Genomic DNA, 24,377 nt, shown 5'->3' with positions numbered 1-24,377 from the left:
GGCGTTTGTTTCCACCCACAGAACTGCCGCACACTCACTCGCTCAGTCTTTTTTTGTTTTTCACACCATTCTGTCTGTGTAAACTCTAGAGACTGTTGTGTGTGAAAACCCCAGGAGATCAGCAGTTTCTGAAATACTCAAACCAGTCCATCTGGCTCAACCCAACACCCATGCCACAGTGAAAGAAAGTCACACTTTGAGATCAGAATTTTTCCCGTTCTGACATTTGAACATCGTGAACATTAACTGAAGCTCTCGATTTGTATCTGCATGATTTGATGCATTGTGCTGCTGTCATGTGATTGGCTGATGGATGGTGGATGGATGGGTGTTCCTAATAAAATGGCTGGTGAGTGTGCCTATAAGGAAGAAGATCATGACATGATGTATACTCAACAGTGCAGTGGTGTGATGCATTACCACCTCTTAGTGGATCATTTTCCGATAACAGCACATCCCAGAGTGTTTTATTCTTCTGATACCACAGCAATTTGCCAGCGATTTTTAGAGTACGTCCTCAAGACAAATTAGTTCCTGTTATATCGCTTACGTCATTCGCCTCTCTTTGTTCTCTTTCTTGAATTTTATAAAGACACAATGCGCAGCTTGAGACATTATAAAGAAGCAGAGAGCACCAAGACTTCTGTCCGGAAGACTTTCCCTGAAAAGAAAACTTACCAATCATTACAAAAGCGTTGACACTCACTGCAGACTCCCTCCATAAACGTTAAATAAACATCTCTATGCTAAAAGCATCACCATCTCAGCAATTATGTTTTTCTTTGCGAAATAACACAGTTTATAAAACAGTTATAATTCGCATTATATAGATCATCGACCATGAATACATAGGAAGGGGAAAGTGCTGATCGTTCACTCCCTCCACATTTTTCTTGCTGGTTCAGGGAATTGAACCGGTGATCCTTTGGGCCCACGGCTGCCCTCTTATTATTAGCTATTGTTATGAGCTATTGTTACCATAGAAATAGTAATGTCAAACAACAAAGGCATTTATTTATCATATTACCTATCATTTGGATTAGTTAACATTAACGTCGGCGATATTAGATATTCTGATATTAGAAGTAAATGTCGGAAAATGAATTAGCACCTTCTGACCAATCAGGATCCAGAATTCAACAGCGACGGTGTATAGTTCATTATTTACTGTCCTACTTTTGTATTACAGTTTGTATTCATCATTTTCAGCACACAATTTAATTTTAATATTCCATTTTTTTTAAAGCAAAGGGTCGTCTCACACCAAATATTGACTTTGTTTCATTTATTATGGTTTAGTGATTACTGTTTATAGTATTTTTTTTATGTTGAAACATTTCATTTCATTATTTTAAAGCCAATTTTGGTTGACAGCATTTCTTTATATGCACACAGTATACACACACACACATACAGTGGTGCTTGAAATTTTGTGAACCATTTAGAATTTTCTATATTTGTGCAGGAATATGATCTAATACATCATCAGATTTTCACACAAGTCCTAAAAGTAGATAAAGAGAACCCAGTTAAACAAATGAGACAAAAATATCATACTCGGTCATTTATTTATTGAGGAAAATGATCCAATATTACATATCTGTGAGTGGCAAAAGTATGTGAACCTTTGCTTTCAGTATCTGGTGTGACCCCCTTGTGCAGCAATAACTGCAACTAAACGTTTCCGGTAACTGTTGATCAGTCCTGCACACCGGCTTGGAAGAATTTTAGCCCGTTTCTCCGTACAGAACAGCTTCAACTCTGGGATGGTGCTGGGTTTCCTCACATGAACTGCTCGCTTCAGGTCTTAGATTAAGGTCAGGACTTTGACTTGGCCATTCCAAAACATTAACTTTATTCTTCTTTAACCATTCTTTGGTAGAACGACTTGTGTGTTTAGAGTCGTTGTCTTGCTGCATGACGCACCTTTTCTTGAGATTCAGTTCATGGACAAATGTCCTGACATTTTCCTTTAGAATTTGTTGGTAGAATTCAGAATTCATTGTTCCGTCAGTGATGGCAAGCCGTCCTGGCCCAGATGCAGCAAAACGGGCCCAAACCATGACACTACCACCACCATGTTTCACAGATGGGATAAGATTCTTATGCTGGAAGGCAGTGTTTTCCTTTCTCCAAACATAACGCTCCTCATTTATACCAAAAAGTTTGATGTTGGTCTCATCCGTCCACGAAACATTTTTTCCAATAGCCTTCTGGCTTGTCTACGTGATCTTTAGCAAACTGCAGACGAGCAGCAATGTTCTTTTTGTAGAGCAGTGGCTTTCTCCTTGCAACCCTGCCATGCACTCCATTGTTGTTCAGTGTTCTCTTGATGGTGGACTCATGAACATTAACATTACCTCATGTGAGAGAGGCCTTCAGTTGCTTAGAAGTTACCCTGGGGTCCTTTGTGACCTCGCCGACTATTACACGCCTTGCTCTCAGAGAGATCTTTGTTGGTCGACCACTCCTGGGGAGGGTAACAATGGTCTTGAATTTCCTCCATTCGTACACAATCTGTCTGACTGTGGATTGGTGGAGTCCAAACTCTTTAGAGATGGTTTTGTAACCTTTTCCAGCCTGATGAGCATCAACAACGCTTTTTCTGAGGTCCTCATAAATCTCCTTCGTTCGTGCCATGATACACTTCCACAAACATGTGTTGTGAAGATCAGACTTTGATAGATCCCTGTTCTTTAAATAAAACAGGGTGCCCACTCACACCTGATTGTCATCCCATTGATTGAAAACAGCTGACTCTAATTTCACCTTCAAATTAACTGCTAATCCTAGAGGTTCACATACTTTTGCCACTCACACATATGTAATATTGGATCATTTTCCTCAATAAATAAATGACCAGGTATAAATCTGATGATGTTTTAGGTCATATTTTTGCAGAAATATAGAAAATTCTACAGGGTTCACAAACTTTCAAGCACCACTGTACAGTATATGCGCATTATGCACATCTCTACATTTATACACCTATTCCTGCCTGTCCTTCATCTCTCTTTCTGTCTCTTTATTTGCATTGTATAAATTATGTACAGTGAATGTCAGAGTTGCAGTCTGTATGGAAACTACCAGAAACACTGATGCCGTAGGTGAAATTCTCCTCTGTGTGTGTGTGTGTGTGTGTGTGTGTGTAGCAGCTCTACAGCAGTGAGAAGATGAGTCTTTTTCTCTCCACGACCCTTGGCCATACCTGACCACCCACACACGCAAGCACACGCAAGCACACACAAACACGCACACACGCATATACACAAACACACATACAGTGCAGGACTCGGGAAGGTGTGAAAGAGCAGAGAAACGAAAAAGCGAGAGAAAGAGACAGAAAATGGAACAGTGAACAAGACTAAGAGACAAAAATAGAAAAAAACGGCAAATAAAATAAGCGCAGACAGAAAAGAGAGAGAGAGAGAGAGAGTTGGACACTCAGAAGAACACACTTTACTGGACTTACTTTTCAGTCTCTCTCTCTCTCTCTCTCTCTCTCTGTTCCTGCCTTCTCTGTTTGGGAACGTTACAGTCGCAAATGAAAACTGGTGTGTGTACTGATTTTTACATTGTAAAAGCCGATTTTAAAGAACAATAAATCATAATTTTCAATCATAATATTTGATTTTAATAATAATAATGGCGGCATGGTGGTGTAGTGGTTAGCGCTGTCGCCTCACAGCAAGAAGGTCCTGGGTTCGAGCCCCGTGGCCGGCGAGGGCCTTTCTGTGTGGAGTTTGCATGTTCTCCCCGTGTCCGCGTGGGTTTCCTCCGGGTGCTCCGGTTTCCCCCACAGTCCAAAGACATGCAGGTTAGGTTAACTGGTGACTCTAAATTGACCGTAGGTGTGAATGTGAGTGTGAATGGTTGTCTGTGTCTATGTGTCAGCCCTGTGATGACCTGGCGACTTGTCCAGGGTGTACCCCGCCTTTCGCCCGTAGTCAGCTGGGATAGGCTCCAGCTTGCCTGCGACCCTGTAGAACAGGATAAAGCGGCTCGAGATAATGAGATGAGATGAGATAATAATAATATTTTAAATAAAAATAAACCTGCTGTCTTTATTAAGAGTCTGAGATTTTCTCTCTCACCCTTTCTGTGTGCGCGCGCGCGCGTGTGTCCTGAGGGCTGAAGCCAAATCCAGAACAGTGATCACCATGCACACTGAAACAGAGGCAGCACCGTCTCACTTCTCGAGAGAAAGAGAGAGTCGTACATAAAGAGAGAAAGACAGAGCGGGAAACAGAGAGCAATACAGAGAGAGATACAGACAAAATATGGCAAGACAGAGTGAAGGATAGGGAAGAAAGACAGATAGCGAGACTCAGTGCTGATGAATGTGTGGGTGTGCTGAGACAGAGAAACAAGATTAAGAGAAATACAGAGAGACAGACGGAGAGTGTGAGAGCAAGAGCGAAAGTGCCCATCACTCCATCTATCTTGTTCCCTAGCAACTGAAGCAGCCAGGTGCATTATGAGTTAAAAACAGTGCACACCTTGACTCACACAACCACACCTTCGTTACCACATACACACCTTGACTAACACACCTACACCTTCCACGACACAAATCTATCCGTAATACAGTTAACTCTGGTCCTCGTAACCCCTTCTGCACGCGTTCCTCTAAATCACGCACATATCACTGAAAAAACACTTCCATTTTAACCAGCATTCAAATCCACACCAATGATAGAGACTTTGAATGTCTGTGAAAATTGAACTGATTTTAAAAATGTATGTGAGCTCATTAGAAGTGAGAAAAAAAAAAATACCACAGGCAGGCAACTCAAACTGATTATAATGCCAACCACAGCTGGGAAAAAGCTTCACTTACGCTTCCATATGCTACAATACCATGAAACATTAATGCCATATACCCAGGAATGGCACAGATATCCGGCCTCGCAAAAAAACAAGTTTATTTTTAGTCATCAGGACATGAATGTTTATGGATTTTTGATTTTTCTTAATAGCAGATGCCAAGTCCCACAAATAAGGCTTCAGTGATATTTTTAGAAAGGGTTTGGATCCGTTTCTGCCGTGAGCTATTATAGAAAAAAACATCAAGAACTACAGTTTAAAAAGTGGATTTGGACATCTTCCCAGTGCTCCCAGGACTTGTTACAGACTTATTTTATGGACAGTATATATTTAGAGAACGTACTCCAATGATAGACTCTTGTTCTTACGAGCTAGCGAAGATTTTGAAGCGCGTTTTCACATCGAGTTCTTCGGTGTCTCATACTCAGTCCTGTTAAACCTGCTGCAAATGACCTCAGTGATTCACAATACTGTATACGTGGAATCAAAAGAGTACAGCTTATTATTCAAGGAACACCATTCCCATGGTAAAGCATGGTGGTGGCAGCATTTAGCTTTGATTCATTTTTCACATTACAAAAACAAAAAGCAATTTTCTTTTTCTTTTTTTTTATCCACTGTTTCTATCTCCAGTACCAGTCAGAAGTTTGGACGCATCTTCGAATTCAATGTTTTTTCTTTATTTTTACTAATTAAAAGACGCTTCATGTCTTAAAGGAATGATGGATATTGCTTCTGTTTACATCGGTGAGCGGTTCTTGACATAATATGGATTGCTACAGTTGTGGAATAGGGCTATTTACTGTATTTTTATTTTTTACTATTTGATCTCAAATGCATTAAGAAGGCAAGAAATTCCAGTAATTAACTTTTGACGAGGCACCTGTTAATTGAAAAGCATTCCACATGACTACCTCATGAAGCTGTTGAAGATGATGCCAATGGTGTGTAAAGCGTCACCAAGGTAAACAGTGGCTATTTTGAAGAAATATGAAACATTTTTTAACACGTTTTTTGTTTACCACATCATTCCATATATGGTCCAGATGTTACTTCGTAGTTTTGATGTCTTTAGTATTGTTCTACAATGTAGAAAATCATCAAAATACAGAAAAACCTATGAATGAGTATGGGTGTACAAACTTTTGACTGGTACTCTATGTTAAGTTTAATAAATGTATGAACTCGTATGTTTCAAATCTTTTTTTTTTTTTGTAAAGCTGCTTTATGACAATATCTGTTGTTGAAAGTGTGATACAAATACAAGTGACTTAACTTGACCAAGTGTGAAAACACTATAAATGTGTAAAGCAGCGAAGGTAACCATGTGGGTGGTTTCAGCAAATCGAACAGTATCTCTGATGTCAGTAAGGAGCAGCTTGGCAGATTTTTTTTTTTTCTGAACCAGTTTATTTCATCGACATATAATCTTTTACGACCCAAGTCTTTCCATTGCTCCATTCATGAGAAACATGCAACCTCATCCAGCATCAATCTGGTCCACACTGTGCGGAGACGTGGGAGACGCTGAGAGCCGTCCTATTTTATTAAAGCGAACTAACTGAGTGAAGGAAAATCCCCACAGGAGAACGCAGACCGGCTGCGTCCCAATTCTCTCGGCCTCCTAACCTTCTTTTAATCCTCCGGCCTCCTGTCGCGCCCTGCATCGAATGCGACAGATCAAGCAGAGTGCACTAGATCGGCCACAGGTTTTTAAGGTCACTATTAATTCTAAAGTGCTCGTTTCAGAGCAGTGAAATCAAATTAATGCAAGGTTCGTTACATAGACAAGTAACCACAGACCATATATGCATATTCAGATTCCTGTTCTTGGTCCGAAACCGAAGTGGTACCAAGTTTCAACTCAAGTTTATTTGTATAGCACTTTTAACAACAGACAATGTCGCAAAGCAGCTTTACAGAATTTTAATGACTTTAAACAGGAGCTAATTTTATCCCTAATTTATCCCCGATGAGCAAGCCTGTGGCGACAGTGGCAAGGAAAAACTCCCTCAGACGACATGAAGAAGAAACCTCGAGAGGAACCAGACTCAAAAGGGAACCCATCCTCGTTTGGGTAATAACAGATAACATTTTTAACAGTTTTAACATGAAGTCAGTTTCGTTGATGTTGTAACTCTTCTTTGCTGGAAACTTGAGTGCAAAACTGTTCATGACAACTGCAGTCCTAAAGTTAGCAAGTCAACTGTAGTCCTTAGCCATAAAAACATTACTGTAAGTGTCCAGAGCATCTTCCAAGTGTGACTTTCAACTGTCCATTTGGGGCCATCCTCCACAGGAGCGATGTGATGAGACTCCAGCCAGACATAGGTATGAAATGCTTTTCTGTTCACGCTGGCTGTAAAGTGACCACGAGTTGGCCTAGTGGTTAGCGTGTCCGCCTCTCGACCGGGAGATCGCAAGTTCTACTCACGGTCCGGTCATACCAAAGACCATCATAAAAATGGGACCTACAACCGTCTGGCAAGGCACGCTGCAATACAGATGTGAGTGGGGAAGTCAAACTCTCGTGGTTACCAGAGAACTAGCCTCCCACTGTAACCCTAGCAAGAGGCTGAGGGATATAGAAATGGAGAGCGGTGCCGCACCCATACGCCTTCAAGAGTTGGTTAGTACTGGGACAGGAGACTGCCTGGGAAGACCAGATTTTGGCATAAGAGGGACTTTGACTTGACTGGTTGTAAAGAGAAGAAACCTTTATTTGTCACATGCACACTTCAAGCACAGTGAGAGTCATCCTCTGCATTTAACCCATCTGAAGCACTGAACACACGCACACACACCCAGAGCAGTGGGAAGCCATACTACAGCACCTGGGGAGCAGTTAGGGGTTTGGTACCTTGCTCAAGGGCACATCAGCCCAAGGCCGTCCCGTGTTAACCTAACTACATGTCTTTGAACTGTGGGGGAAACCGGAGCACCCGGAGGAAACCCACGCAGACACGGGGGGAACATGCGAACTCCACACAGAAAGGCCCTCGCCGGCCGCTGGGCTCAAACCCAGAACCTTCTTGCTGTGAGGCGACAGCGCGAACCACTACACCACCGTGCCACCTGAGCAGTTATTTGAGTAACTGTAGACTTCCTGTCAGCTCTGACCAGTGTAGCCACTATACAACCCTGATTCCAAAAAAGTTGGGACAAAGTAACATGCTTAGACTGCTGCCTCCACGACCCGGTCCTGGATAAAGCGGAAGAAGACGAGACGAGACCACATCTCAAAAAAGTTGGAACAAGGCCATGTTTACTACTGTGAGACATCCCCTTTTCTCTTTACAACAGTCTGTAAACGTCTGGGGACTGAGGAGACAAGTTGCTCAAGCTTAGGGATAGGAATGTTAACCCATTCTTGTCTAATGTAGGATTCTAGTTGCTCAACTTAGGTCTTTTTTGTCGTATCTTCCGTTTTATGATGCGCCAAATGTTTTCTATGGGTGAAAGATCTGGACTGCAGGCTGGCCAGTTCAGTACCCGGACCCTTCTTCTACGCAGCCATGATGCTGTAATTGATGCAGTATGTGGTTTGGCATTGTCTCATCTCATCTCATTATCTGTAGCCGCTTTATCCTGTTCTACAGGGTCGCAGGCAAGCTGGAGCCTATCCCAGCTGACTACGGGCGAAAGGCGGGGTACACCCTGGACAAGTCGCCAGGTCATCGCAGGGCTGACACATAGACACAGACAACCATTCACACCTATGGTCAATTTAGAGTCACCAGTTAACCTAACCTGCGTGTCTTTGGACTGTGGGGGAAACCGGAGCACCCGGAGGAAACCCACGCAGACACGGGGAGAACATGCAAACTCCACACAGAAAGGCCCTCGCCGGCCACGAGGCTCGAACCCGGACCTTCTTGCTGTGAGGCGACAGCACTAACCACTACACCACCGTACCGTGCCGCCCCTGCTCTGAGAGTATTCCATTCATTTTTTGTTCAATCCAGGAACCTTAAAATCTTCAGGAAATCGTGTGGATTTTTCACGTTTGCCCATGTTTGTTCAAGAAACGAGGCCAAGCACATGAAGATCCATCATTAGAAACAATCATTTTTAGCATCACTCTATTTTGAGTCCAAATTTAAACTAGGTCTTTTTGACCTGAAAAGTACACTGGCTCATCACACATGCACAAACTTACTGAAACACACATCACCCAGAGAGGAGTACATCTGATGGTCATGTGTACAAGTCATATGCCTCAACGAACATCAATGAACGCTCTCTGAATTAAAAATAATTAACCAGAGGAAGAAAAACCATGCATGTCTGAGGATACGACAGGTAGCCAGGTAGGATTATGTTGTCGTGTAGTATCTTGGATTCTGTCGTGAAGGGTGTCATGTTGTAAGGTAGAGTGTGTGTTGTGTATCGTGTGTAGTGTTGTGTGATGTCGTTATGTCGTGTTGGGTATAACCTACGATGGCATTCATCAGTCAAGTCACATTATATTTTGCTCTTTGAATTCACAGCGGTCATGAAAAATGGGAGTTCGTGCACTTGGCTTGTGCTTTAGATCGTTAACATTAGATAGTTGAACAACGTTAGATTACTTTGCCTCGCCAGTATTAATTACAGTAGTTTGTTCCTGGTATATAAACTCCTTATGCTAAGTTTTATAGAGAATGTGTTTTGTCAGGTTAGTTGTATTGTAGTTCCTCCTCTTTAGATGTGTGTGCAGTCTGCTTTGCTTTGCTTATGGTGGCATCATTCGTCGCGAAATCCAGAAATCCAGATCGCTTTCATTTCATGTCATCTGTTTCCTAGCATGACAACGTGCACTCGCCTTATGTCACATAGTATCACATGGCATCGGCTGCTGGTTCTGGAGCATTTGTTAGGAGCATTAGTAAATGAGCATGGGATCAGACAATAACCGAGACGAATATCAAGATCAATATATCCCTCGTCTATTCAGACCCATTCCACAGGTTCTGGACGTTCAGATTTTAGTTATTTATCTGGTTACATAACAACTGGACTGAATCCCATTTAATGCTTCATTAGTCTCATCTACACTCCCATTTCATATCCCATGTGTTCGGAACAAATGTCTTTTCCAATATGATTCTGCTTCGAACCACATAAAGGGCGATGCAAATAGGTTTCTCAAACTTATTTGAAGTTTTATATAGAACCACATAGGTGTCAAATATTGAACATGGCTTTTTATATACATATGATGTGTCATACATGTGATATGTAGTTTCAGCCTGACTGCAGTTTCATGGAGGTATACAGAAGAGATTCTGGCCTATTCCCAGTTGCTGTTGTTGACTGACTCATCCAGGTCACGGTGGATCCAGAGCTTATCTCAGGAACTCTGGGGCCCATGGTGAGAATGCACCCTGAGTGGGATGCCAGTCCATCTCAGGGCACCATTCCTACAGTCATTCACACTTACGGGCATTTTAGAGTTGTCAGTTCATCGACCAGCATATTTTTTGAGGGCAGAGAACATGGATGTAACCCACACAGACACGGAGAGTGGGAACATGCAAAACTCTGTGCAGACAGTAACCTAAGCTCAGGATCAAACCAGGAACCTGCTGTGAGGTGGAAACATTATCCTCTGTACCAATGTGCCACCCTGTATTTTAAAAAGTATTCTTCGATATTTTTGAAAATGTAGACAAGACAAATGGATCCCACTACCTTCTCGTCACTGTTTTGTATTCACTATTCTATGAAGCAACAATGATCAAAATGTACCCAGGAAAACTTAAAAAAAAAAAAAAACATTATGACAAGGCACAATGATGTACAGCCAGATCTCAGGAACTCTGGGGCCCATGGTGAGAATGCACCCTGAGTGGGATGCCAGTCCATCTCAGGGCACCATTCCTACAGTCATTCACACTTACGGGCATTTTTAGAGTTGTCAGTTCATCGACCAGCATATTTTTTGAGGGCAGAGAACATGGATGTAACCCACACAGACACGGAGAGTGGGAACATGCAAAACTCTGTGCAGACAGTAACCTAAGCTCAGGATCAAACCAGGAACCTGCTGTGAGGTGGAAACGTTATCCTCTGTACCAATGTGCCACCCTGTATTTTAAAGTATTCTTCGATATTTTTGAAAATGTTGACAAGACAAATGGATCCCACTACCTTCTCGTCACTGTTTTGTATTCACTATTCTATGAAGCAACAATGATCAAAATGTACCCAGGAAAACTTTAAAAAAAAAACCACATTATGACAAGGCACAATGATGTACAGCCAGATCTAGTGAGAATGAAACAGAGAATGTTTGACTCTCATCTGTGTGATTGATACGAGAGTCAATCCAGAGGCAAATAAACAGCTTTCTGTTTCAAATTCTACTGCCTCTGGTTAGTGTATCCGCCCCTCGACCGGGAGATCGCAAGTTCTACTCTTGGTCGGGTCGGACCAAAGACCATCATAAAAACGGTACCTACTGTAATCTGGCGAGGCACACCGCAATACAGATGTGAGTAGGGAGTCAAACTCTTGCAGTTACCAGAGGACTGGCCCCCCACTGTAATCCGAGCTATGTAATAGGCGAGAGGCCGAGGGCTATAGAAATGGAGATCGGTGCCACCCAATGCGCGTGAAGGGCCTGGTTAGTACTTGGATGGGTGGCTGCCTGGGAAGACCAGGTGTTGGCACAGGAAGGCCTTAGCAACAAGCAAGCCAGTGGACAATAACAATTAGAAGTAGCAACAAGCCGGTTAGCGATAACTCATTAACTGGTGATGATTGCCTTCTCAAAACAGTGATTCCTATCACTAAGGCCAACATTAAGCCTCGGTCACAACCGGCCGTATGTGCTCCTACGGCCGGTCTACGTGCAAAAAACGCAAGAAACACATGGAGGGCGCGCGTGTGACGTGCTGATTTTCGAACCGTAGACCGGCCGCAGAGGTTCTTTGTCATGTCAAACAAACTCTACGGGCGCTTACGGTTTTTTTCAGGTTGCAAGACAAACTTACGGCCAACGTGCGTCTTTCTCCATGAACAAAAAAAAAAACGCAGCGATTTGGGAAACGCCAAAAATCGCACGGCCAAAAAAATCGTACGTCCGGTTGTGACCTAGGCTTTACGAATTTAACCAAGTACTGCGTCTGGATACTGATTGATCTAAACTCATTTAAAAGTAGAGAATAGAGACTCAAATAAACAGACGCAGCCATGCCGATTTGATGTTACTCTGGAAATTGTAGTTGAGAAGACGACCTCATGGTGACATTCCAGGTCAGTGGGGTGTTTTAGGTGGGTTTTTACAGGCAGCATTGTTGATGAACCAACTGCTTTAACTCATTGAAACAAACCAGAATTTCCATTATTTCCATTATATTGTACCCCAGTTCCACAAGTTGAGGTAATTCCCTGAGGTCTTCATGAAATGACACACTTTGGTCAAAATACCACAAGGATGAAGCACCGCAGCAGCCTTCTCACCCTGTCCTTACGCAAGCTAAACCGTGGGAGCCCGCCGGCGGCGAGGACACCAGCACGCAGCATGGCTTCCATCAGGGTGGCCTTGCTTAACGCTAGCTCATTAGAGAATAAGTCTTTTATTTTAAATGACTTTTTAATACCCGACATTCAGACTTTTTATGTATTACAGAAACCTGAGAGATGCTGAGTTAAGCCCGTTTCCTGAGATTCGACTATTCCTTCTAGCTGTAAATTATTTAACTCTCTCAGGTCCTCCAGTCGCAGAGGAGGCATCTTTGAACAAGCTTTGAACATCGACTCTGAGTTGTCCGAACCCAGCACTTCGCTATGTGCCGTGGTCGACAGACCTCCGAAATCTAACGTCGATTTTAATCCAGAATTTTCAGAGTTTCTGGGAGATATTGTGCCTAAATATGACAAACTTCACCGAGTTGGGGACTTCAATATCCATGCTTGCTGTCCTGCTAAACCTTTTGTGAAAGACTTTATCGCTTATTGACTCTTTTGATTTATTCTAGCCAGTTAATGCCCCGACACGTGAATATGGTCACCTGGACTCAACATTTATGATGTGGAAACCCGTGACATGCAATTTTCTCATCATCACCCTGCTTTAATGAATTTGTCTTTTATTTCTCATACGAACGAGCAGGTTGCGCCGACTTGCTGCTCTCGTTTTATTAAAACCTCGAATGCCAGAGAATTTTCTTTGGCTTTTCATGAAGAGGCTTCTTTAACTCCATTTATTAATGCCAGTATGGATGGCATGGATGACTGTGTTTAATTCCACCTGCTCTGCTGTTCTAGACTTTGTCACACCTTTAAAGACATTCTGCCCTAAACCGAAGCCTGCTCCGTGGTTTAATGACACCATTCATGCATTGCTACAGGTCTGCAGAAGAGCTGAGCGTAGGTAGAAAAAAAAAGGACAAACTTCAGATTTCTTTTGAAATCCTGAAAGGGAGTCTGTTACACGACCAAAATTCAGTAAAAGCTTCAAACCATAAGGTTTTTTTCTGATCTTATTTCGAAGAATGCCCAACACAAATTCAGTATTTTATTTAATGTCATTATTTCTGTTATAAATCCACCATCCCAGTCATGCTCTATCATGTCACATATTTTAAAGGGGTTTTTTTTGTTGATTAATAACAATAACATTTGGTTTAAATGTGTTTTATAAAGATTGATTGATTTATTGATTGATTATCTAAACAGCCCTGGTCAAAATGGCTGATTTGAGCCGATTTTGTTCCTTTAAAGGACATGGGACATGAAACATAAATGCACGCTATATCAGTTTCTTTCCATTAAAAATATGAAATAATTGCATCAACAAATACAAAATTATCTATTAAATTCAGCAAAATCGTTATATTCGTGATGATTATATGGCATTTCTGCTCGAGCTCCGATATGCATGTTTTACAACCGGAAGAGCCGCTGTCACGTGATCATATGTCACAAAAACTTTCGAGTACAGCACAAGCGGGTAGATGAATATGGAGAAGTGTGAATCGTGATGATGACGAATGCGACAAAATAGTTTTTGTGTCTTGGATGACAAGAAAATTGTTTCGTTTTTAGAGTGTTTAACGTACATTGAACATCATGGTGTATTGCGACCTCCCAGTCAGTCAGACGCGCTGTCACTCCTGTTAGCAATGTAGCTAGGCTCAGTATGGCCAATGGTATTTTTTGGGGCTGTAGTTAGATGCGACCAAACTCTTCCACGTTTTTCCTGTTTACATAGGTTTATATGACCAGTGACATGAAACAAAGTTCAGTTACACAAATTGAAACGTGGCGATTTTCTATGCTATGGAAAGTCCGCACTATAATGACAGGCGTACTAACACCTTCTGCGCGCTTCGACAGCGCATTGATACCTTCACTCGGAGTTGTACCATTATTTTTTAGACAGGGCGGACGGACCAGGGCATTCGCCCGCCTGGCCGTGCCCGACGAGGAGCGCTCTCGGCCGGCTTGGGAGGCAGACGGCAGCCCCTCCTGGAAGTGTGGTTTTACCATGGGCCTCATGCGGTAATGATTAGTATTATAATTTTGGGTGTATCAATTATTGATTATCATAATTCTGACTCGTTTCGCCATTTTGAATGTTTTCATCTCGGACTCTGGAAGCATTGTATCTCAATCAATCTCGAAAAATATCAGCCAAAAAAAACTAGCTTGCAACGGACTTTAGCTAGATCTATGATGAACTTTCAATGTATGATACAAAAATAATACTTCTTTCAACAGATCATTAGCCTTTGAGCAGAATTGTTTTTAACTTACCAGGAAGTGTTATCGAGCCGACCGCTTTCAGTTTCATAGGGATTGAATGAACTCTCACTCTCAGAATCATCTGACCCGTCAGAGTAAAGACAAGATCTAAGTTCATGTGAATTTCCAGCTATCGGTTCGAATTGATAGGGTCTAACTTCACATCTCTGTGAAACATCGGGAATGTCACTGTCGATGGTGTCCATTTCGGTAACCTGTTTACATTAGATACCCAAGCGCTGGCTCCTTGAAAAGTTTTTGTGACGTCACGGGTCACGTGACCGCTTAGCTAATTAACGAATCATTGTTTTACGCTGATGTATAAAAAAGTTGAATAAATGTGATGATTTTCACATTTTTGACGCCCTGCAGTGATTTAGATGGCATTTCTTATGTCCTTTATACATAATTATACCCAGAAAAAAATCCATGTCCCATGTCCTTTAAATGATAATGAGCCTTTGCTCACTCCACCCCCTTCTTCTGCCAGCCAATCAGAGAGCACTTTCCTCATGAATGTTCATTTGCAAATGCAGTTCTCAAGCCATGACTGGAGATACTCAGATGAGGGGGCGGGATCATTCTAAGAGCTCCTCATGACATCGAAAGGGGAGCCAAATATGAACGGCTTGTTGAAGCACATGTTTTCTGACACAGGCAGCCCAAAAGAAACTGACTGGGTTGCTTTATTTCAGAGTTTGTGGGCAATCCAGATACCCAAACAGATGTGCACAAGCACTGAAAAAACGAGTTTTTCATAATACATCCCCTTTATTGTCTTTTCTACTACAATAAAATCCAACCATGGCACATAAAGAGCCCCATTTTCCAGTGGGCCCATTTTCCAGACATTTCATCAGTGGGTTGCAAACATGTCCATATTTGGTCAGCTATACTGGATGACAATAGTAGATTGTTGAATGACATTCTTCTCCATCCATCTGAACCATATGGGGTGTCTAGGAGTGAACCTGTCTTTCAAAGCATCGCAAGATGCTTGGGATCCAAAATTGATTCTCTAATTTAAAATATGTGGCTTGGAGAAGAGACCCTGAATTATTATAATGAAAATCAATCAACTTGCTGTTTGGGATAATTTGAAGTTTCACTGGACGTTAAGAAAGCCTCATCGAACATATCTTTTCCCCAAACTGTGGCTCATTTGAATGCATATATTAAAGGAGAACTGAAGGCAAATTTTTTATGATCAAAATTCTATTTCGGGGCGGCACGGTGGCGTAGTGGTTAGCGCTGTCACCTCACAGCAAGAAGGTCCGGGTTCGAGCCCCGTGGCCGACAAGGGCCTTTCTGTGCGGAGTTTGCATGTTCTGCCCGTGTCCACGTGGGTTTCCTCCCGGTGCTCCGGTTTCCCCCACAGTAGTGCAGCGGTTAATTGAATATTTCATAAGAATCCTTCAAATGGTGACACAAGCATGAAATTCTCCACAAATATGCTTTAATGTCCTCTCTTTTAGAAAAGGGTCCTGGCCACGCCAAAAATTCAAGATGGCCACCATTTTCCAAGATGGCTGCCCGAATGTGACAATTTTTTGTTATTTTCCCTCTTTTCTTAATTTAATTTTCCAAGTGAACCATGTTTATGCTCTTATATGCTAATTTTACAGATTTTGTTGTCTCTGATATAAATTTAAGAAGGTTAGCCTTCAATGTGGTGCCCAAAATGGCTGCTACTGTAGATGAGGCGAGGCTCGAATTATTTGCCAGGAAACAACGACCTTATGAGGCCATCCCGCCAACCAAAGCCGCTCTTCTCCAACATACCAAGCGTGCTGCCTACCAGGCCGGTTGTGTGTGGGGCCAGGCAACCCTGTGTCAGCCTGAACCTGAGAGTCCTGCTGACTGGGGATGGCAGAAGTCTGGTGAACAGTGGCACGTTTTCTGGACGGCCAATGCTCCCATAGCCAAGAGCTGTGAGCAATTGACCAAATGTGGTTGCAAAACCAGCTGCCGTGGTAGATGCAAGTGCTTCAGGCTGGGCCTTGTGTGCACAGCACTCTGCTCCTGCAAATGTGAACTGTAGATAAATTTTGCGCATTGATTTTGTTTGTCTTTTGGTGGATGGCATGCGTTGTCAGACCATCACTTTTGGGATTATTGTGACTTCCTACAGCCTAAAGGTTTTTTTATATAGTTGCAAATAAGTTAGAGTTAAGTTAGTCATAAGTGTTTAGAGTTAGAGTTAAGTGTTAGAGTTAAGTGTGTTTTAGAGTTAAGTGTTAGAGTTAAGTTAGTCATAAGTGTTTTATAGTTATAAGATATGTGTAAGATTGTGTAACAGTATTACTAATGTAGATATTAAGATAACACTAGAGGGCAGTAACAGATACGAGATAACATAGAAGTTATAGATGTCACTGTAAGTAAAACAAATCGAATCCTGTTGCTTTCTTTTCAATGCAGTTCAATGCAATTAATTTTTTTTTGTTGGATATCTTCGCTGATTGCGCATAATAGAACAACATTTTCTTCTCTTCTTTATTTTCTCTGGGGCTGGAGCCAGGTTCGCCTGGTTTGGTGGCCCCATGATAACTGGGCTGTGCCCAGTGCCACTGCTGGTCTGTGGCTGGATACGGAGCAGGCAGAGCTGGGCTCTCCTAGCTCCGATAGTTTAGGTTGGACTTGGAGGTCTTCTTTGTTTAAATCTTGAATGACATGGTAGATTGTGGGAAACAGTTCATGATCACAATCCCATGATTTAAAGTTCATTTAAATGGAAAAAGCATGTTTATTTCAACAGATATATGATCTCGGTGTGAGATTGCCAGATACTGATGGCGGCCATCTTGAAAAAAGGTCGCCATCTTGAATTTTCACGTGGCCAGGATCCTAATCTGAAAGAGTATATCCAGGAGGGTATCTGTGCAAAATTTCATGCTTGTGTCACCATTTGAAGGATTTTTTTTAGTTATCTGCTCCACTACAGTCCAAAGACATGCAGGTTAGGTTAAAGGGCTGATGACACGTTTTTGACATCTTTGGCGATGTTTTATAACATAAAAAGTAATTCCCGATGATCCATATATTAATTCAAGAAGGCACCTATTTTACAAGTTATGATAAAAAACGCAGCTATTTGGGCAAATTTGACGGGGCTGCAGCACCCAGGAGACGAAGGAGGAGGAGGAGCTATATGACGTCAGCGAAAGAATCTTCCTCCTAACTTACCAGTTTGTTGTTGATGCGACAGGTGTTCAGTTTATCATTATTATTATACATTATATATATATATATATATATATATATATATATATATATATATATATATATATATATATATATAAAAGTTATTATGCTGGCGGCACGGTGGTGTAGTGGTTAGCGCTGTCGCCTCACAGCAAGAAGGTCCTGGGTTTGAGCCCCGGGGCCGGCGAGGGCCTTTCTGTGTGGAGTTTGCATGTTCTCCCCGTGTCCGCGTGGGTTTCCTCCGGGTGCTCCGGTTTCCCCCACAGTCCAAAGACATGCAGGTTAGGTTAACTGGTGACTCTAAATTGAGCGTAGGTGTGAATGTGAGTGTGAATGGTTGTCTGTGTCTATGTGTCAGCCCTGTGATGACCTGGCGACTTGTCCAGGGTGTACCCCGCCTTTCGCCCATAGTCAGCTGGGATAGGCTCCAGCTTGCCTGCGACCCTGTACGACAGGATAAAGTAGCTAGAGATAACGAGATGAGATGAAAATTCTATTTCTCATTTTATTAAATATAGGAATGCATTTTTGATGGCTATTTTGTCACTGCTATAGCAGGTTATGAGCATTTGAAATACGCCATGTAATATATCAGTCCGTATGTCAAAGCGATGAGGCCATTATTAAACAATGTTCTGTTTCCGGTCCACCGGCCGGGTGAGTGCCGTTTGTGCGGGTGAAATTTTTTTTTAACGCCGGTTTTTCGACATTTTTTTCGGGTTCGTAAATCTAAAATCGAACTTGACATTTCCGCATTCCCAGGGCTTTCCACTAAGGCTCATACTAGCCAGCCATGACAAATAAGTAGCCAGCCGGGGGGGGGGAGTAAACACAAAATAAACTCCTGTGCACGCAGTTCCCAGGATTAAATGTATTTTCCACAGACCATTTATTTATTCACTTTACTCAAATACAAAATAAAATGGCAGTAAATCTTCTTTCTTTTCTTGCGTATTGCATCATGAGGCGTTCCTGGCTTGTAAATCTCTTATTTTCGGTGCATGACACATTCACGCAACTGAGCATGCTATGAATTAACAACGACAACGGTCTGCTGTGGGGCTTAGCCCACTTAGCACACTACTGCCTCCGCATGTCGGGGCGCGGATGAGTTACTCTCCCTTGATCAACGGTTCAGTTTGACATTATTGTCAGTCTGTTAGATAAACATTTAATTTTATTAAAATCGAAAATTAATATTTAGAGCCTGTGGGCTACAAAAATAGTCATTAAAGTAGCCGGCTGGACTTAATTGTGTGGCCGGCAGCCGGCGCTTGTGGAAAGCCCTGTCGAATCAGCTCTGCGCATGCGCCGTGCGACACAAAAAAATGGCAGCCACCATGAAGGAAGGAGATCCGGAGTTTTCAAACATTTGCTTAAGTGTGAAATCGCAAAATGGTATTCTAGCGAACAACAAAATAGTAAAGATTCAGAAAAACAAATCATTCAGTGATCATTTTAATAGTGTAATTTCATCCGAACTAGGCCTAACGCTCGATTTAGAACTACAAAAAGTCAGTGTGTCGGACATTTTAAGTACCTTTGTAAAAGTTTTGCAAATGTTGCAGTCAGCATTTAAAATGCTAACTTAAAGTTTTTGTACAAGTTTCAGTTGATTAAACCGTCATATTTTATTAAATGTGTCTGCTTTTGTAATAAAAAAGTACTGAAAGAAAAAGCAAACACAGCATTGCGATTTCTTATCCATCCATATATAATAAAAAAAATAATAAAATAAAAAAATCCCTCCCTCCCGACTGAAATTTTTTTTGCCCACCCGGTGGACAGGAAACGGATTTTTTTTTTAAGGATGGCCTGACCGTAAACGAGATTCGTCGAGACCTGTGCGAGACGTCGTAGGACGGAAGTAAAACGTACAGTGGAAATCAAAGTGACCAACATCTGCCAACGTTGTCAAAAGATGCGCGTGCCCTCTTTCGAATGCTGATGTCATCAAGCCGGAAGTTTTGTTTGTTTTGATCGCAATCAGGAAAGTTTGAAAGAAGCAGGCAGTAATCATCATTTAAACTCGTTTTTGTGCAATATTTCGTTTGGAAAACAGTTTTCAAAATGGCGGCACTGACACCTGGCTGACACTTCACGTTTCGAAGTCTCGTGAAGATCGCGCGGATAAGCGACGCCTGCCGTGGACCAAATGAACTAAATTCAACACGGCTAAAAACCGAATAGGCCGATAAGTATCATATTTAATTGCAATTAGTTGCCAAGACGAGTCACGATATATGGTAAGGTTACCAAAACCGAAGATGTAATTGAATAACACGTGAATTAAGAAATAAAGCAAGTTTAAAAATGACTTCAGTTCTCCTTTCAGCATGTCCTAGTGCTGAAAGATTTTAGAGTTTGGTGGACTCATCTCAGTCTGCGTTGTTTAAAAAACAGAGAGCATGATGTTCTGTGGGGGGGGAGTTTACTCTGTACTCACATCCACCACACTCTCTCATTCTGTGGTCAGAATCCTTCCCTGATATAATACTAATGGACATGTCACCGAAACAACATAATGCCACTATATGGCCAATGAGCAAAGGTTTTATCTCTCTGTCTATTTATTTCTTTATTTATGCCGCTTCTTCTTGCATCTCTATGGTGGGCTGGGAGATGGTAGAGCAGACCTGGGCATTTTCCGGCCCGCGGGCCGCATCCGGCCCTTTGGTTCATTCTGACCGGCCCGCGTAAGGTTAATTAGAAATTACAAAATAAACGTATTTTCTAATTTTACCTCATGCATGGACTGAATGTGCATTGCTTTTATTTTGAAGTTGGGTTCAACAAAAACGCAATGCGCGCGACATGAACATGACATGAAATCCCACGAAACCTAATCCCGCGATAACTACTTCCGTAATTTGTCCAGACCAACCACAAACTTGTACGTCATCCTTCAAACGGTCCAGCCAATCACATAGTGTGACGTCACCAGCAGGCGCCGGAGCCGAGCTGATCTGTAGATCTGATTCCTACACCGAATCGACTGATGATCATCTGTCAGCTGTGCTTCGCATCTCCACCTCAGACATTCAACCTGACTCTGATGCACTCGTTAAAGACCAACAGAGACTAGATTTCTCTCACTGAACAAATAAAAAACACCAAATGAGGTGATTAGACTACAAATGCGGGCATCATTATTATAACATGATGTATCTTGCTTGATATTTGGAGTAGAACGACAATATTGTGATGTCTTTATTGTGTTTTGGGGTGAATGTGACTGAAAAAAAAAAATGGTACAAACGTTCACATTTTGTTAACCATTGTTTTGGGAAATTTGATTGAATAAATGACATTTTTTGTAAGGCAACCTCGTTTTTTCCATACTCTCACCAGTCTTAGCAGCTTGTAAAAACAATGATATTTATTGCTTTATATAAAGAAATACAATTAATATTATGCAGAATTTAGTTCAGCCTTATAGTCCGGCCCTCCACAAAATTTTCTGTTTCTCATGTGGCCCTATGGAAAAAAGAATTGCCCACCCCTGTGGTAGAGAAATTTCATTCGGGGACAGATGTCAGTTTCATTAAAAAATAAATAAATAAATAAATAAATAAAGATACTCAGATGATGTGTGTTCATATAAAACACAGTCAATATTTCAGTAGTGTATACAGGAAGCCAAGCGAGGCCAGTGAAGACTCATTCTTACCTTGACACTGAAATCCTTGTTTCCCGAAACCCCTGGAACAAACACAAAACAGTCCATCCTCAAAACACTGCACTGTACTTTCATTCATACTTCAGAAAAATACACACTTAAAATCCTGAACTGTACTTTTACAGCATTTAAAAAATGTGTGCTCTTTCTTTCTTTAATCCAGACTGAAAGTATTGTATTTCTTGTGACCTCCAGAAGAACTTTTAAAAATGATACACACACCAAATAATACATGTACTGTAGTTTTAATACGCAATAAATTATATTCATACTTTAGAAATGGTGCATTCCCAATCGAGTACATGTACTGCACTTCTATTCAAACTTTTGTTTTATTTACATTTAACTGTTACATTATTATTATTATTTTAACTTTAAACATGGCACCACTCAAAATGTTATCTGTAATGAAGTGCATATTTAAAATATTAATCTATATTTACTTTGTCACACTTAAGAAACAGTGCATGTTTAAATGCTACATCTAGCTACTTATAAAAACGGCGCCTCCTCTTCTTTTGGCTGCTCCCGTTCAGGGTCGCCACAGTGGATCTGTTCCACATGCTTTGTTTTTTTACACCGGATGCCCTTCCTGACGCAACCCTCCACAATCTATTTGGGTACGCACTGGCTTGTACAACCCCAGTGGCTGGGTATTTTACCTAATCTTCATGTCTTTGGACTGTAGGGGAAACCGGCGCATCCGGAAGAAACCCATGCAGACACGAGGAGAACATGCAAACTCCACACAGAAAGGCCCCCATCGGCCATGAGATTCAAACCTGGAACCTTCTTGCTGTGAGGTGACAATGCTAACCACTGTACCTCTGTGCCACCATGGCACATACCCAGGTTTGAATCAGAACTTCTGTTCATACTCAATCGATTTCATGTGCTTTTATTATTACCGAAGAAACATTTATTGTTTATGCTTGACTGACAGAGCACTTTCATAATTTTACCTTTTGGTGCATACTCAAGTGAGTAGTTTTATTCGTGGTTCATAGTTTGTTGGAAAGCAATTTGTGCATTGATTCACACTTCATGAGTTGTGCACATTTGAGGTTACATTTTGAAATAAATAAGTAAAGAGATCTCACCGGCCACTTTATTAAGTACACCCATCCACCTGCAACTTTATGCAGTTCTCTAAATCAGCCGATCCCTTGACAGCAGCACAATGCACCAAATCAAGAGCTTCGGTTAATGTTCACAATGTTCAAACATCAGAACGGGAAAAATCGTGATCTCAAAGTGTGACTTTCTATCACTGGAGCAAGAGTATTGGTTTGAGGCAGATGGACTGGTTTGAGTATTTCAGAAAGCGCTGATCTCCTGGTGTTTTGTCTCGAGAGTTTACACAGACAGAATGGTGCGAAAAACAAAAAACATCGAGTGAGTGTGCGACAGGGCGGCACGGTGGTATAGTGGTTAGCGCTGTCGCCTCACAGCAAGAAGATCCGGGTTCGAGCCCTGTGGCCGACAAGGGCCTTTCTGTGCGGAGTTTGCATGTTCTCCCCGTGTCCGTGTGGGTTTCCTCCGGGTGCTCCGGTTTCCCCCACAGTCCAAAGACATGCAGGTTAGGTTAACTGGTGACTCTAAATTGAGCGTAGGTGTGAATGTGAGTGTGAATGGTTGTCTGTGTCTACGTGTCAGCCCTGTGATGACCTGGCGACTTGTCCAGGGTGTACCCCGCCTTTCGCCCGTAGTCAGCTGGGATAGGCTCCAGCTTGCCTGCGACCCTGTAGAACAGGATAAAGCGGCTAGAGATGAGATGAGAGTGCGACAGTTCTGTGGGTGGAAACAAACGCCTTGTTGATAAAAGAGGTCAAAGATCAGAAAATAGCCAGACTGGTTCGAGCTTTTATTTTTGCCAGGAAGGATATAGTAACTCATAGCAACTCTTTACAACCGTGGTGAGCAGAAAAGCATGCAACAGCAGAACAGAAGACCACATTGGGTTCCAAGTCCTGCAGCCAAGAACAGGGATCTGAGAATCAACAAGAAGTTCCTATTAAAGTGGACGGCGTGTGTTTGAAATATGCTGACAAAGTAGCTTCCTCCATGATTTACGTTGATTTAAGAATGATGAATGAATTAAATGGCTTGACCTATGACCCCCAGGTCCCCCCTGTGTCTCGCGACCCTGACCGAGACAAAGCGGCTCCTGAAGATGAATGAATGAATGAATGATGTGTATTTAGTGAGTGATTAGTGTATTTAGTGTAATAAATGTCCCGGCGGGTGCCTGTGCGCGTTTCCTCACCAGATGAAGTCGGTGCAGTGGCTGCAGAAGGTGGGCTGCTTGAAGAAGCGCGGGATGAATTTGTGGTCCTTCACCTCGTGCACGTTCTTCTGGCGGAGCGCGCCCTGCCGCGCGAAACCTCGGAGGCGCGCGCCCTTCTCCTCGCCATCACTGCCGCTGCCGCACGGAGCGCCGTCCGCCATGACCACCGCCGAACCGGGACCGGAGAAAACTACAGCGGACACGCTACCGACTCCGGGAGAGGGAGAGAGAGAGAGAGAGTGTGTGTAAAACAGGGCCGGAACCGACACTGAGCGACTCGACTAATGGAGTATAGAAGTGTGAAGGCGCACAGCTTCAGTTTCCGCTCCGCACGAGCTGCTTTCTCACCTAAACTGGCAGAACAGTTTTGCGCTGAAACTCCTCCCTCATCACTCAGTGTGTCTCACTTCCCCCCAATTCCTTCTCTCTCTGTCACTCATTCTTTCTCATGACTCACTTAACCTGTCTTTCTCTCTGGCCATCTCTCTATCATTTGTATCTCCATCCGTCCCCCTTTTTGTCAATATCTATCTATCTATCTATCTATCTATCTATCTATCTATCTATCTATCTATCTATCTATCACTCATTCTTTCTCATGACTCACTTAACCTGTCTTTCTCTCTGGCCATCTCTCTATCATTTGTA

The 24,377-nt window shown here is 42.3% G+C and overlaps 1 protein-coding gene across 1 annotated transcript in view; it reads right to left on the bottom strand.

The window, feature by feature from the left end:
- The window catches only part of prkcbb (protein kinase C, beta b), a 193,186-nt gene extending 169,169 nt beyond the window's left edge, over positions 1–24,017 (bottom strand). Inside the window, exons 1-2 of the mRNA XM_060901290.1 lie at positions 23,709–24,017; positions 21,434–21,465 (exon numbers count right to left, since the gene is read on the bottom strand). Coding sequence (XP_060757273.1) covers positions 21,434–21,465; positions 23,709–23,890 — 214 coding nt within the window. The 5' untranslated portion in view covers positions 23,891–24,017. The remainder of the gene's footprint in view (positions 1–21,433; positions 21,466–23,708) is intronic.
- Positions 24,018–24,377: the final 360 nt, after the last annotated feature.

This window comes from Neoarius graeffei, chromosome 20, assembly GCF_027579695.1.
Source record: "Neoarius graeffei isolate fNeoGra1 chromosome 20, fNeoGra1.pri, whole genome shotgun sequence".
Classification (NCBI taxonomy): Eukaryota; Metazoa; Chordata; class Actinopteri; order Siluriformes; family Ariidae; genus Neoarius; species Neoarius graeffei.
This window is presented reverse-complemented; position numbering and strand designations above follow the sequence as displayed.